Source organism: Phacochoerus africanus, chromosome 2 (assembly GCF_016906955.1).
Source record: "Phacochoerus africanus isolate WHEZ1 chromosome 2, ROS_Pafr_v1, whole genome shotgun sequence".
Lineage (NCBI taxonomy): Eukaryota > Metazoa > Chordata > Mammalia > Artiodactyla > Suidae > Phacochoerus > Phacochoerus africanus.
In genome coordinates, this window is record NC_062545.1 from 279,524,947 (window position 1) to 279,539,919 (window position 14,973).

The window sequence follows — 14,973 nt, forward strand, 5'->3', positions numbered from 1 at the left end:
AACTTTCAACCAGCCTGAGAACAAAACGCATGCTCCTCCGAGGGGGCAGCAGCACACACACAGAGCTGACGGCCCCTGCCCTGCGCAGCTGCAGGGAGATCCCGGACACACCATCCAGCCCTCTGCAGTGTCTGCAGCCCCGAGAGTTAGAAGAGAAGAGCGTAAATCAAAGAGGATAAAATTACGAAACCACGAAAAGCAGAAATTAGTGAATCAGGAAACAACATACAATAGAGAGGGTCCCCAAAGCTAAAAGGACCAATTCAGTTGATACCTCCTGGTACGACTGATTCAGAAAAGTGACAAGAAGGGGAGGGGGAAGGCGAGAGAGACAAAGACAGAGCTGGGGCTTGGAGACAGGCTTTAATTACCAATATGAGGCTGAAAGGGGAACATCTGTACAGATGCTCCAGTTAAAAAGGTAAGAAGCTAGTGTGAACTTCAGGCCTTAGGTATGAAAACTCAGATAAAATGGATACATCCCTCGAGCAACATAACTTACCAAACTTGACGCTAGAAACAAAAAATCTGAATAGTACTATAAGCACCAAGATAACTGACACTTTAATTTCTACATCTTCACAAACTTCTATGTCCAAGTGGTCTTACCAGCACGAAGCATATAAGGGAGAATAACACGAACCACTTAAAACCTTCCAGAGCGAGGAAAAGAAGGAAGACTTCCCACCTCAGTTTTATTTTATTTTATTTTATTTTTTGTCTTTTTGCCATTTCTTGGGCCGCTCCTGCGGCATATGGAGGTTCCCAGGCTAGGGGTCCAATCGGAGCTATAGCCCCCGGCCTACGCCAGAGCCACAGCAACGCGGGATCTGAGCCGCGTCTGCAACCTACACCACAGCTCACGGCAGCGCCGGATCCTTAACCCACTGAGCAAGGGCAGGGACCGAACCCGCAACCTCATGGTTCCTAGTCGGATTCGTTAACCACTGCACCACGACGGGAACTCCCCACCTCAGTTTTAAAGGCAGCCAGCAAACCTACCTGCCCTCAAAGAAAGGACAGGCGTGGCCCACCTCACTCAGACGTAAGGGAGCTGGTGACCCAGAGACAGGGCCACACGCCACAGGCATGAGTCCACCCGAAGAGGGCCAAGGGAGCTGTTCCTTTAAAATCACTCAGTGTGAGGAAGCTCCCGTGTGGTACAGGGGGTTAAGGCTCCGGTGCTGCCGGAGCTGTGGCTGAGGTTGCAACTGCGGCGTGGCTTCTGTCCCTGGCCCTGGAACTTCCACATGCCATGGGTTCGGCCAATAACCAACAAAAAAATCCCTCAGTGTGATTCACCATGTTAGCAGAATAAAGGAGCAAGATTATATAATCCCAACAGACCCGTAAGAACCACCACCCGTCATAAAACCAAGAGTAGAAGGAAACTTCCTCGATCGGACACAGGGCATCTCCCAAGCCTAGAGCCATGGTTGCACTCAGGGATCAAACAGAAGGCTTTCCCCTGACCCTGAGAGCAAGACGAGGGGCCTGCTCTCACCACTGCCCCGAGCTTGGCGCTGGCAGAGCTGACCACTGCGACAGGGGAGAAGAAGAAGCAAAGGCACTTACCCAGTTTGGAAAGAAAGAGGGAGTCCTGCCTGTATTCTCAGAAGAGATGACTATATACAAACAGACACACACACACACATCTACCAAAAAACGCTACTGGCAGGAGAGAATCCCGCGAGGTGTGGGACAGGACACCGCTGGAGACACCACTGTGGGTTCTCCCGGGCGCAGCCGGTCAGGGTCTGTCGTCACTGCAGCCCTCAGGTCGCTGCTGTGGCTCGGCTTCAATCTCTGGCCCGGGAACTTCTGCGTGCTGCGGGCACAGCCCAAAACAAAAACAAATACCATGTGTGATTCCATATACTGGCAACAAACAATTTAAAATGAAATTTAAAAAACACAATTTATAAGAGCAAAAAATCCCATAAAATACTTGGCTGATTCTCAAACTTACATGGAAATGCAATCAGGACCTAGGGTGGCCGAAACACTTTCAAGAAAAACAACTTGAAGGAATCACAGAAAATTCTGTCTGATGAATCCCTGTGGTGCCCAAGAAAGGGAGCCAGGGTCAGGGTGCCATGAGGACAGAACACTGCCTCCGTGTAGCTCAGTCTGGGCGGGTGTTTGGGGTTTGACTCAGACGCCTTAGCAACTCCAGGGGAGGGGCAAGACCATGTGGCAGGAGGAGACTGGCACCTGTCACCTCAGGCCACACACAGGGCACAAGTGCAGGAGGTCGAGACCTCGGTGTCAGCCCTTCTAGAAGCAGGCGTGGACTAGGTGAGAGCTCTCTCAACACCGCAAGTAAAACCTGTTCATCGAAAAGTCCATTAGGAGAGCTCCCTGGTGGCCTAGCAGTTAAGGGCTTCCATTGTCGCTGCTATGGCTCGAGTTGGATCCCTGGCCCGGGAACTTCCACAAAAAGGAGCCATTAGGAAAACAAAATCACAAGTCAAAGACTGAGAGATAATATTAGTGATAAATATCTGGCAAAAGACTTGTATAAAGAACCCCTCTAACTAAACAGCAGAAGACAGGGCGCCCGTTAAAGGAGCAGGTGACACCTGACAGCGCTTCCCAAAGAAGACTCACAGCAGCCAGGAGGCACCTGGAGCCCTGGTCCGGGGAGGCAGACCAGCGTCACAACAGGGCACAGCCACACACCAGGGGCATGGCCACCATCTAAATGCCTGACAACACTGAGGGTGACAAAAACGTGGGCAGCCCAAACTCTCAAAACTGCTGGTAGGGTATAAAATGGCTCAACTTCCCCACGAACAGGCAATTCCACTGCTAGGTGTCAGCCCAGGAGAAAAGCACCTATGTCCACAAAAAGGATTTGCGCAGTAACGGCTACAGCTGTTTTGTACATGGTAACCAAACCCAAACGTCCATCCGCAGGAGGCTGACAAAGCGAGGAGCCCCCAGAAGCCCATTCAGTGATGCTGCTGGTGAGGCCAAGGGCACAGACTGCACACACACGGCGTTAGCAGGGCCAAGCCAGAAAAGACAAAACAAGCACTGGAATTCTCGGAAATCCAATGCTGCGCGGGTGTAACACAGGAAACACTAAGAGAAAAGCACTCAGACACTAAAAACATTTAGCAAAAAGGGCGAACGGGAAGAACATCTGCGAAAACTCACCCAGAAAGTCGACCCCAAACACAGACGGAAAGCATGGGGTCTGACCCAGAAGAGAGAGCTGGGGCCAAAGGGGGACATCGTACAACCCCCCAGGGTGGAAGGTGATCAATTTGGGAATTTGAAAGGGCCCACCGGGAGTCTGCCAGCCTGACGGTGGGGCAGGAATGACGCCGAGCCCATCATCAAGTGCTTGCAGAACAGCGATCTTCTACGAGATCCAGAAGGAACAGGCCTCATGAGCAAAATGCCACTGAGCGTCTCAACAGCAGACCTGGGAGCCAAGGCGCTCCCGTCGAGGCGCAGGGGTCAGCGAATCCAACTAGGAACCATGAGGTTGCAGGCTCCATCCCTGGCCTTGCTCCGTGGGTTAAGGATCCGGCGTTGCCACGAGCTGTGGTGTAGGTTGCAGACGAGGCTCGGATCCTGAGTTACTGTGGCTCTGGCGTAGGCTGGCAGCTACAGCTCCGATTCGACCCCTAGCCTGGGAACCTCCATATGCCGCGGGAGCGGCCCTAGAAAAGGCAAAAAGACAAAAAAATAAATAAATAAAATAACAAATAACTGGGAGCTAAAAAGACAACGGAAACGCAGCTTGAAACTCTCAGGGAAAACTACTTCCATCTCGAATCCCAAACCCAAACTGCCATTCAAGTGGGAGAGCAGAATGACGATTTCTTCTGCGAAGCGTGGTCTTAAAGTTCGACTTTCCCATGCATCGTCTCCCAAGGAAGTTTCTGGAGTAGGAACTCTACCGAAATCAGGAATATATCAAGACAGAGGAAGACATGGAGCCCAGAAATGAACAGAGGAGGGAAAGGTGCAGGGAGGTCCTAGGATCGCAGTGAAGGGGCCCTTCAAGGCCACCTCCCGTCCGCAGCTGCGGGGGGGCAGAGCCTGCGGGGCGCGGCAGGGAGCCCAGCTCTGCAGAGACGCGGGGAACCAGAGCCCCGGGGAGGAGGCTGTGCTGCCAGCAGCCTCTGGGGGGAACTAGTGAGCAGGTGGCACCTGCGGCAAAGATCACCCCAAGGAGGAACACTGTCCGCCCAGGCTGTCCTGACCACACAAACAGGGAGCCCCGGCTGTGAGCAGGGAGGGGCCACGGTGGGCTTCCGGCTGCGGAGGAGGGCAGATGGCAGAGGCAGACGCGGACTTGGACTTCTAGTGTGTGTATGGGAGCGGTTAGGAGCTCAACCATCTAAACCTGAAAACCTGAAAAAAATCAGACTGGAAACGCTATTTAGAAAGGAAATGAACAATGAGCTCCTGCTGCAGAGCACAGAGCATGACAGTCGGTGTCCTCCAACAACACACAACGGCGAAGAACATGGAGAGGACGGATGTTCAGCTGCATACTTTGCCGTACACCAGAAACTACCGCGACATCATGAATCAGCCACGCGTCAATAAAAAATTAAAAGGAGTTAAAAGTGTAAATGACACAGCTGGAGAAAAGTTGGAAGTGACTGTCTATGGGCTGCTGTCTACGGCATGGTGTCTACGGGACGGTGTCTGCAGGACGGTGACTACGGGGGCTGCTGCCACGCCCTGCCTCGCACAGCCTGATTCACCCGAGGGCCTTGGCGCCCTCCCCACACACTCCCTCGTCCCCTTCTGCCCCGGGTCAGGAGAAGGGCAGCCAGCGTCAGATTGACCATCCTGGGTAGAAGTTGTGGTTAAAAGTCCTTCAAGGAAACCCCCAGACCAGGGAACTAAAGACCGCTTTGCCAGGCGGTGAGCAGGGCAGATCACCGCGCTACGACCTGTCCTGAAATGAAAATGGAAAGAGACTCACCCAGAGCCCAGTGCAGAGACTGGCCAAGGGTAAGAATGGAGTTTCCAGAAGCAGAGACGCGGCCCAACAGAACAGGAATGGACGGGGCCCTCCTGAGAGAGCAGTGGCGGTGGCGGCGGCGGCCTAGCAGGGGGCCTCCCAGGATGGGCTCAGGGGCCCCAAGGGGCGAGACTCACCTTGCTCCCCCTCCCCCAAGCACCAAGGCGATGGCGTTGCCAGTCAGCACCCGTGCCAAGCGGGAGAAGTCCGAGTGCCGGTCTGGGGGCCTCTGGCAGACCCGCTCGTACAGCTCCACCTGAGAGAGAGGCATGCGGAGGCAAGAGCTCTCCAGGCACGGCCGGCGGGTCTCATCGACCTTGCCAGCACCTCGGAGCCCAGGCTCCCCTGGGAGGGCGGGTGGGTAAGCGGGCCAGTGGGTCACATACCCACGGGCCTGGCTGGAGCCCGCCAGCCCCCAGGAGGAGCACGCCGTGGACACCGGGGTGCAGGTGCTGCTAGAGGGATGCTGTCCCCCAAGCCTCAGGGCAGGCTAGGCTGGGGCGAGGGGCAGTCTTTGGGTGCCCACCGCAGCCGCCAGGCCTGAGGACCCCTAAGGAGGAGGCAGAAACCTGAGGCCTCAGATGAATGTGAGGCCCTCACCCATATTTCTGGGGTTCTGGCCCCCAGTGGCCCAGCTGAGCGGTGCCTGGACTGTCTGGGGCCGTGCCAGTGCCCTGTGGCCCGGGAATCCCAACCCTCAAGCTCAAGGAAACGCCCGCACAGCAGGCGGTGAGCACGCAGAGACCTGGGGCTCAGATGCAGCCAGAGGAAAACCCCCGCCAGCTGGGCAGCCCCGTGCGCACCCAGGCCTCACCAGCTTGGGCAGGCTCCTCCGGGAGAAGATGCGGCGGGGGCAGCAGAGGTGCAGGTGGCCGGAGCACCAGCTGCGCATGTTGAGCCAGTCCACGGTGCGGGCCGGCGCCGGCCCGTCCTCCCGGTGTAGCAGGACCAGCTGCTTCTGAGCGCGCACAGCAGAGCGCTCCAGCATCCGCTCCAGCTGAGGGAGAGCAGGGCATTAGGTGGCCCAGCAGAGCCCTGGGACTTGGGCAGGACAGAGCTGAACCCAGCGTGGGGCCGTCTACAGGCGGCCCCACGCTGGATGCCGCCTCGCCGGCCAGCCCAACAAAGCCTTGGCAGGTGGTGCCTGGTTCTGCAGCCCGGCCATGGTGTGCCCAGCTCTTCCCCTGGGCAGAGGTGGCGCAGGGCTGCTGGCTGTGTGCTCCCCTGACACAGCCTCATGGGCACCTCTGCACCCGTCTTTGGCCAACACTCTCCCGCATGCAGCATCACCCTTGCAGAACCAGACCCCCTCAGGGACGAGGAGTTTCCAGCTGTCCCAGGACCACGGGGCGGACGCGTGTGATGAGAGCAGAGGGAGGAGGTGGGGACAACACAGCTCCGCTTCGCCCCCGAGACGTCGGAAACACACGGCACTGACAGTGCGGGGGGGACGGGCCTCAGGCCTCGCCCGTAGCCTCGGGCCTCCGGGGAGGGCAGTCTGGCAGATCCTGTTCAGCCTGAAGGCACACAGGCTCGGCGACACGGCCGTGACGCCAGTGGGTGCCCCGAGGCACCCCTGCACATGCCTGTCATGAGGTAACTTCGCAGGCTGCTGGCTGAGGCCAGACCTGGGGGTCACTCACGAACAGGACACTGAACAGCTATAAAATGAGTGGGACAATATGGACAAAACTCAGAAGCATAAGCGGCGAGGAAAAGAGGAATTTCAAAATGATATGAACTAGGCCACTGTTGGAGTTCCTGTTGTGGCTCAGCGGTAGCGAACCCAACTGGTATCCATGAGGACGTGGGTTTGATCCCTGGCCTCCCTCAGTGGGTTAAGGACCCAGTGTGGCGTTGCCGTGAGCTGTGGTGTAGGTTGAAGACACGGCTCGGATTCTGCATTGCTGTGGCTGCGGTGTAGGCCGGCGGCTACACCTCCAATTCAACCCCTAGCCTGGGAACTTCCACATGCCAGGCGCGGCCCTAAAATGACAAACAAACAACCAACCTAGAACACTGTTTATGTAAAAGACAGAGCTGTAAAAACGTGAAACAGGGACAGAGGCTCTGACTTCATAAGAGGCCCCCTCAAATCTTGGCCACTCACTTCGGGGTCCCTGCCCTGCTCCTGCTAAAACAGCCAACAGAAGAAAATACAGGAGACTGTTTTTAAAGCTTGGAGAGCAGATATCTGGGTGTTTGCTCTTATTAGCCATCCCTTCCTGAGATCTGGAAATACTGCATTCAAAGGAAAAGAGAGAAACGGGGGGTCTGAGGAGAGACAGTCCCCACCCCAGGCAGGACTTGCCCAGCCTGCTGACCTGGGGTCCCGCCCGCTCAGCCCCCGTCACCCGCGAGGCCAGCTCACCTCACCCACTGTGGGCTCCTGCTCACCCAGGCCCACGATGAGGATGCAGTCGGCCTGCCGGATGCAGCGCTGGGTCCAGGGCGTGAGCGTGCTGTCCGCCTGGTAGAGCACGATGCGGTGGACGTCCTCCTGCTGCCCCAGCCAGCTGGACAGCCGGTACTCGTGGAGACTGGAAGGCAGAGACGGGGGCGTGGACACCGGGGGGCACATTTCAAGGCGGAGCTGGGACTTGCTGGGAGCAGGCAGCTCGGCCAGGCTGTTCCTCCAAGGAGGCCGGCGTACCTGTCCAGAGCAGCAGTGCCAAGGCGCTGTTTTATGTTGTCACTGGTCAGCAGCAGGATGGGGCCTGAAGACACAAGCAGCACACAGGGAAAACTGTGTGGCCGTCCACCTTGGAGGACAGGCGGGGGCCCTCCTTCTCCCAGAGGTCTGCCTTCTGGAAAGTGCCTGTGGCTGGAGGCGACATGCCCTCTGGCCCTGAAGGAGACCTTCTGGACAGGTGAATCTGCAGGTGTATCCGCCATCCCGGGATGGGGGCTGCTCTGAGCTCAGTCTCTTCCACACGGGAAGGGGTCAAAGCGCAGCAGCACCAAGACTGCATGTGCACTGGGGCAGGGAAGCGCAAGCTTGTAAAATGGAGAGTACATTTCTCAAACCCAACTCCGCCCAGCTGGCTGGACTCTACTCGAGTGTAACTGACCAGCAGCGTGACGCACGTCTTCTCGCATTCTGTCTCTGGGCTGCTCAGCGTGCCTCCTCCTAAGAGCCACTGTCCCCACAGACACAGTTCTCAGCCAGGAGGACCAGCACCGGGATACCGAGCGGGCCACCAGGGGCTGGGACAGAAGCTGAGCTGCGAGGCGCAACGTGTCGGAAAGCTGCCTTGCACTGTGGGGGACCCCTGAGGATGCGGAAGTCCTGCTGCCGCGGGAGGAGCCGGGCTGCTTCCTCGCAGCTTCCTTCTCACAGCCGCACTCACGGCTTCCGAGGGCTCGTGATGAGAAGGAGAGAGGCAGGAAACGGCGCACCTGCAGGACCTGCTTCCCAGAGGCACGCAGGACAAGGCGAGGGGCACAGGGCGGTACCAGTGCTGCTGGGCTGCCTGTGCACCTGTGTAGCTCTGACTCCAGTGGCAGAACCCTGATGGTGCAGGGAAGGGACCCCCTGGAGCGGGTGCCACACACCCGCCACAAGGAACACCAATGCTCCCCAGTCTCCACCAGAATACCGAGTGAGAGGCAATGCTTCCTGATGCACGCCACGGGCCAGCACCAGCCGGATGCTGGATGCCAAAGCCAGGGTGGGACCAAGACACCACTAGAGACTCAGATGAGTAACCCCGACGATAGAGAACCCTCAACAAAGGGGGGGGGGGGGGCGGCCCCAGCTCAGCAGGACAGGACAAGGGCTACAGGCCAGACCAAGAGGGATCTTCTACTGAAGGCAAGACCGACTCAACCTCTCAACATTGGTCAATGTAATAAATCACATCAACAGAACAAAGGGGGAGTGTGATCACCTGCCCGGAGCCCCGTCGTGGCTCAAGAGTACCGAGCACGACTCGGAGCCACGAGGACTCGGGTCTGATCCCTGGCCTCACTCAGCAGGTTAAGGATCCCGTGTTGCCCTGAGCTTGGTATAGGTCGCAGACATGGCTCGGACCCCGCATGGCTGTGCCTGTGGTGTAGGCTGGCAGCTGTAGCTCCCATTGGACCCCGAGCCTGGGAACCTCCATGGGCCACAGGGGCGGGCGGCCCTTAAGAAAAGAAAAAAGTATCCGCGATCATCTCAGCTGATGCAGAAAAAGCACTGACAAAATTCAGCATCTTTTCATGAAATAAATACTCAACAAACACGCTGGAGGCTAGACACGAAAAACGGAAGCTAACAGCCTAGGCCGAGCGCTCCCCTCAAGCAGGAACACGGCAGGAGGCCTGCTTTCACTTGATGCTGCTAAGACGAGACGTCAGGGCCACCCGAGGCCATCGGCGGATCAGTGCAGTCCCGTCCTGATCCCCGGCTTCCTGCAGGAGCAGGAATTCACGCAGACACACGCGCTCAGTCTGGGTGTGGCTGCGGTTATGGGGCCCAGGAGGGCGCATGGCTCTTCCTTTACGATTTTTGCAACTACCCGTGAGTCCATAATGATTTACAAATAAATATTTTTTAAAACGGAATAAATTTTTTCTGAGTCCACACACCTCCACTGTGCACTGGGCATCTCTTGCGTGTGCCCTGGTCAGTATGACTGGCATCAAAGGACAAGGAATGGAGTTTTCCACGTCTGGAACATGTGCCATAAAGCAAAGACCAAGCCTACAGGAAACCAATGCTCTCTGTAACTGAAATGTTCACTTGGGAGGATAACTTTATTTCTTTTTTGGCTTTTTAGGGCCACCCCTTGTAGCATAAATTCCCAGCAGGCTGGGGTCAAATTAGAGCTGTAGCGCCGGCCTACACCATAGCCACAGCAAGGCCAGATCTGAGCCACGTCTGCAACCTGCACTGCAGCTCACAGCATAACCCACTGAGCAAGGTCAGGGATCGAACCCTCATCCTCATGGATACTAGTCAGATTTCATCACCGCTGAGCCATGACGGACTCAGAATAACTTTCAAATATTAAATATTTATAGTAGCATCTTCAATTTTATAGATCATTTTTGGCACTTATCTAATGCCTATCATCAAGTGTCTATTCAGGTGGGGACATTTTCGTGATATTAAGATATGCACTCTTGCCACAATGTGCTGTTTCACGAGAGTAGTATGACATTCATTGCACCTATTATTTATATCTTTTTTTTTTTTTTTTTTGCTTTTTAGGGCCGCACCTGCGGCATATGGAGGTTCCCAGCCTAGGGGCTGAATTGGAGCTGCAGCTGCCAGCCTACAGCACAGCCACAGCAATGCAGGGTCTGAGCCAAGTCTTCAACCTACGCCACAGGTCACGGCAACGCCGGATCCCCAACCCACTAAGTGAGGCCAGGGATTGAACCCACAACCTCATGGATCCTAGTCGGATTCATTAACCCCTGAGCCATGAAGTGAACTCCCATATCTTTTTTTTTTGGGGGGGGGGTCTTTTGCCTTTTTAGGGCCGCACCCAAGGCATATGGTGGTTCCCAGGCTAGGGATCTAGTCAGAGCTATAGCTGCCAGCCTACACCACAGAGCCATGCGAGATACAAGCTGCTTCTGCAACCTGCACCACAGCTCACGGCAACGACAGATCCTTAACCTGCTGAGTGAGGCCGGGATGGAACCTGCAACCTCACGGTTCCTAGTTTGATTCATTTCCGCTGAGCCAAGATGGGAACTCCTATTTATATCATTTTAAAAACACCCCTGAAACCTTCCGAATAACCCTATCTCGGAAAATTAACTTCTTGCCTAGGGCTGTGGCCACTCGCAGTCCTGGAGAAGCGTATAGACTCAGTGTCACGGATGCGCGACACTGCGATGCGGGAGCTCCTAGGAGGGCTCGGGCATTTCTGTCCCTTGCTCTTGAGTCCCAAGGCTTTACAGCCATCGGGAAGTCGGAAACACTGCCTAAGCTGCCTGACCCCAAGCGAGGGTGCTTTCCATGTGGTCAGGCAGCTCCTCAGCCACTGCAGCGTTCCCCCCAGTAGTGGAGCAGCTGCCACGCTCCCCTAGGGGGCTCAGATCCCGAGATGGGCTGCCAGTGGTGGGGTTCGAGGTCTCTGCACCCCGGAGACCCCCCCGCTCAGCTTGGAGGACCAGCGTGGGGTGAGTCGCAGCGGCTCCCGTGAGAGAGTTTGCCCGTCGGGACTGGGAGGGACCCGTGTCACTGTGACATCCCTCCCAGCATCGCCCCCCTCCCTCCACCACCACCTGCTCTCCGGGGAGAACCCAGAGGATGAGAGGCAGGAGGAGGAGCCGTCCGGCTGGACCTCTGGCGGCCTGGGGCCGGGCTTACCGATGGCGCTGAGGGCGTGCTTGAGCTCCAGGGCGAAGGCGGTGAGGGGCACGTCCTCCGACGCGGGCATGACGGCCACCGTGGAGAGGTTGCTGGCGGGGTTCCCCGAGTCCCACTTGCTGCCCACAGCATGTAGTCCAAACTGGTGACCTGCACGGCACAGGGTCATGCGTTGGCCCAGGAGTCAGGCTGCTGCCAGAATGGTTCTGTTGTCCCTGGGTGTTTCTAGACACAAGCGGCCCGCAGTCTCCAGCACGAGAGCCCTGCCTTCCCCACTGAGATACAAACCACCACGGTGCCCTTGCACTTCAGGCACACCAGACTGGGCCCCCCGCACGGAGCACGGACGCCCGAGGAGGCCAGAGAAAGTGCAGGTGGAAAGGAGGGGCCTCCTGGAGGCCTCCCCACGCCTGCTCCAGGCACCGTAACTAGACAGAGAGGTTTAGAAGCACACGCCCTCCTACGGCCTCGTCTGCCTGGGACTCCAGGGCCCGGGCGAGGCGCACAATGACTGGGGAGGTCAGGGCGGGGTCCTGGGCGCCTGTCCCTGAGACCACAGGTCCCGCCGTCTCCAGATGCGAGGTCAGGAAGCCCCCCAGCTGCAGGGACTGAGGCAGCAGAGCGAGGGGCCATGAGCTCACGAGCCCTGTCAGAGCGTCCCCGGCCCAAATTTATTTCCAACAACAGTGTCACTTCTCGGCCAGTGGCATCTCCTGTCTTCATGGCGGTGGCTGAGGGGCAGCATCAACCCTCCTGCTGGCCACAGCTCAGCCAGACCCCATTTTCCGTGGCTCGCTTGCTCTGTAGCCTGCTCCACACTGCTCTCCTGGCCACCAGCCCAGCTCCTGCACAGGCCCCCCCGACCTGAGGTGCACAGCCAGGGGCCAGATGCAAGCACCGGCCGTGCGGAAAGGCCCCGCTCTGCCAAGAACGCCTCCATCTCTGACTCTGCTAGTCTCGTCCTGGCAAGTAGCAGTGGTTCCTGAGGGGTGGAGTGGGAGTCCCTGCAAGGCCTGACCCAGAAGCCAGAGTGGCAGAGAAAGGGGGCTGCTAAGAGCTAATCTGGGAAAGACCCACTGGCTGCGTACCAGGCAGCAGAGGGTCGCTTTCGCGGGTGTCCCTGCAGCCTCTCTGCAGGGAAGCCCCTTCCTCTCTGTCCTTCCCAGTGGCCTCTGACGTGAGCGCCTCCATCTGGGCAGGACCAAAAGTGGGTTCTGGTGCCAGCTCCTGATCCTGTTCTCTTGGCCGTGAAGAAAGGCACGCAGGAAGATCTGGCTCTGGCCGCCTAACCGTGGTCCCCAGTTATAAGGGGACCCAGGGAGCGCAGAGAAGAGGGCAGTCTGGCCAGGGACCTAACTCTACCAATGCGGCAAGGGCCGCAGTGCCACTGCCCTGTCCCGCCACAGCCAAGCAGGGTCCATCTCGCCCCTTCCCCACTGGGTGCTGCCTCCAGGGAGACGTTCTAAGACCCCAGCCCTAGGCAAAGACAAGTTCCTACGTGGAGCTGTAGGTACAGGGCAGTGGAGCCCCCACCTCTCCACGCCCTGCACTGGCAACAGAGGCAGCACCCCCACTAGAGAGGGCAAGGTGGAGGAAGGTGCTAAGTCGCCTGTGCAGTCCTCGTTCACCCGCAAGCAGCGCACATGCGACACTGGCCAGAACTGCACAGCGGAGGCTCTGAGAACAGATACCAGCCAGCTTCCCGATGGCTCTGGGCGGCACACAAGCAAAGCAGACCAGGGGCGCGGCAAAGGCCTCGAGCATTCAACGCAGCCCGGGAAAGAGGGCCAGGACCTGCTCTGTGAATAGAAGTGCGCTGGCGGCCTGCTGAGACAGTAGACTCACGTGGCACCAGAGTCCTCTCAGTCCGCAGGACACAAAGGGTACAACCCAAACCCCCAGGCGTACCAAGAGCCCGGAGAGTCTCTGCCTGGACAGGAAAATACCAACCAACTGGCAACAGGAAAGAGAACCTGGAAATTCTGGACAAGGCAATAAAGCTGTGCTCATACCCAGCTGGAAAAAGCAGTCACGAACAGTCTTGAAGCAAATATAGAAATGTTACAATTGAAATAAAAACTCTCTGGAGGGGCTTAGGAGCAGAATCAAGAAGACAGAGGAAAAGGCCAATAACCCTGAAGACGGATCCAAAAAACCTCTTCAATCTGAACATCAGAGGGACAAAAGAGGTTAAAAAATGGGTCGTGTCCCAGAGACTTTGCAGACACGAACAAGGGTTCAACATCTGCCTCTCTGGAATCCTGGGGAGGAGAGAGGGCACAGGACGCAAAGGGCATTTGAAGAAGTAAAGCCTGAAACCTTCCCAAATCCAGTAAAAGATAGAAATCTACAGGTTCAAGAAGACAAGTAAACCCCAAACAGAACAAACCCAAACAAATTCATGTCCAAACACTCCACATTCAAATTGCTAAACACTAAAGACAAAGGAAAATCCTGACTGCGGCCAGACAGAAGCGACGCATGACCTACTGGGGACAACTGGGGTTCGGGCTTTCTCGTCAGAAGCAATGGAGGTCAGGAGGAAGCGGCACAAAACGTTTACAGTCCTGAAAAAAAGGACTGTCAAGCCCAAACTGCACATCCCGCAGAAAGCATCCTTCAGGATGGAGCTGAAGCAGTCTCAGGTGAAGGGAGACCACAGAGTCCACAGCCAGCAGACCTGCTCGGAAAGGACTCACGTCAACGGGACGTCGTCAGGCAGGAGAGAAGCGGTGTCGGGCGGGGCCCAGAACACCAGGCTGAGGGAAGCACTTGAAACGCTTTCTGCGTTAGAACGCAGCAGTTCTAACACTGCTCTTCAAGGCAGACCCAGGGCTCCGGGCAGGGCAGGGAGGCTTGGGGCGGTGGGCGGGGCTCCCAGGCGCCCCCTGGGCGCGCACCTGTGGCACTTCCTTGCTGGAGGCTGCCCAGGATCTTCTCGCCCAAGAGATGAATCAGCCGGGTCACAACCTGAGGGCAGAGAGAGAACAGAGACCTCACTCACACGTTTTAAACAAGAAGCCAAGAACCTTGGGCCCTCGATTTCAAAACTGACACGGCCGTAAGCCACTCCGGGCCCTGGGCGGTGGTGAGGCCGCTGCCTGGTCGCAGGCAAGCGTGGAAGCCAGGCGGCCTGCAACAGTGGTCCTGGCCCGGCCTCTCCTCTCACCTCCAGGCAGGAAACGCAGGTCAACACCGGGAAAGCCACAACCACCTGCAGGCAGGGCCGCTGGGGGGTGTGCGGGAGGGGCTTCCGCAGAGCCAAGGGTGATCACAAGCTGCGGAGCACCCGGCCGGGCTGCACGCTGCTGGTGTTACGTGAGATCCAGGAAGCATTGCGCTCTACATATAACAGTGCCATTTTAAGTAAACTATTTTTTTTTTTTTTGGTCTTTTTAGGGCCACACCTGCGACACATGGAGGTTCCCAGGCTAGGGGTCCAATTGGAGCTACAGCTGCCGGCCTACACCCCAGACAGAGCAACGCCGGATCCTTGACCCACCAAGCAAGGCCAGGGATTGAATCTGTGTCCTCATGGTTCCTAGTCGTGTTCACTTCCGCTGAACCCCCCAAGTATTTAAGATTGGAACACGGAAATAGCTGTAATTTACTTTTACATGCTTTTGTATAAGAACAGAGTTAAAAGTTTGTAACTGCCGAAGTGTGCGGG

General features: G+C 57.0%; 1 protein-coding gene across 9 annotated transcripts in view; it reads right to left on the reverse strand.

Annotated features, from left to right (window-relative positions):
- Positions 1-14,973, reverse strand: part of PNPLA7 (patatin like phospholipase domain containing 7) — a 59,601-nt gene that overhangs the window by 5,706 nt on the left and 38,922 nt on the right. For all 9 annotated transcript variants that reach the window (XM_047769096.1, XM_047769098.1, XM_047769093.1 and 6 more), the window contains 6 exons: positions 14,204-14,273; positions 11,304-11,453; positions 7,647-7,710; positions 7,365-7,533; positions 5,808-5,990; positions 5,131-5,249 (listed from right to left, as the gene is read on the reverse strand). In XM_047769096.1, coding sequence (XP_047625052.1) covers positions 5,131-5,249; positions 5,808-5,990; positions 7,365-7,533; positions 7,647-7,710; positions 11,304-11,453; positions 14,204-14,273 — 755 coding nt within the window. The remainder of the gene's footprint in view (positions 1-5,130; positions 5,250-5,807; positions 5,991-7,364; positions 7,534-7,646; positions 7,711-11,303; positions 11,454-14,203; positions 14,274-14,973) is intronic.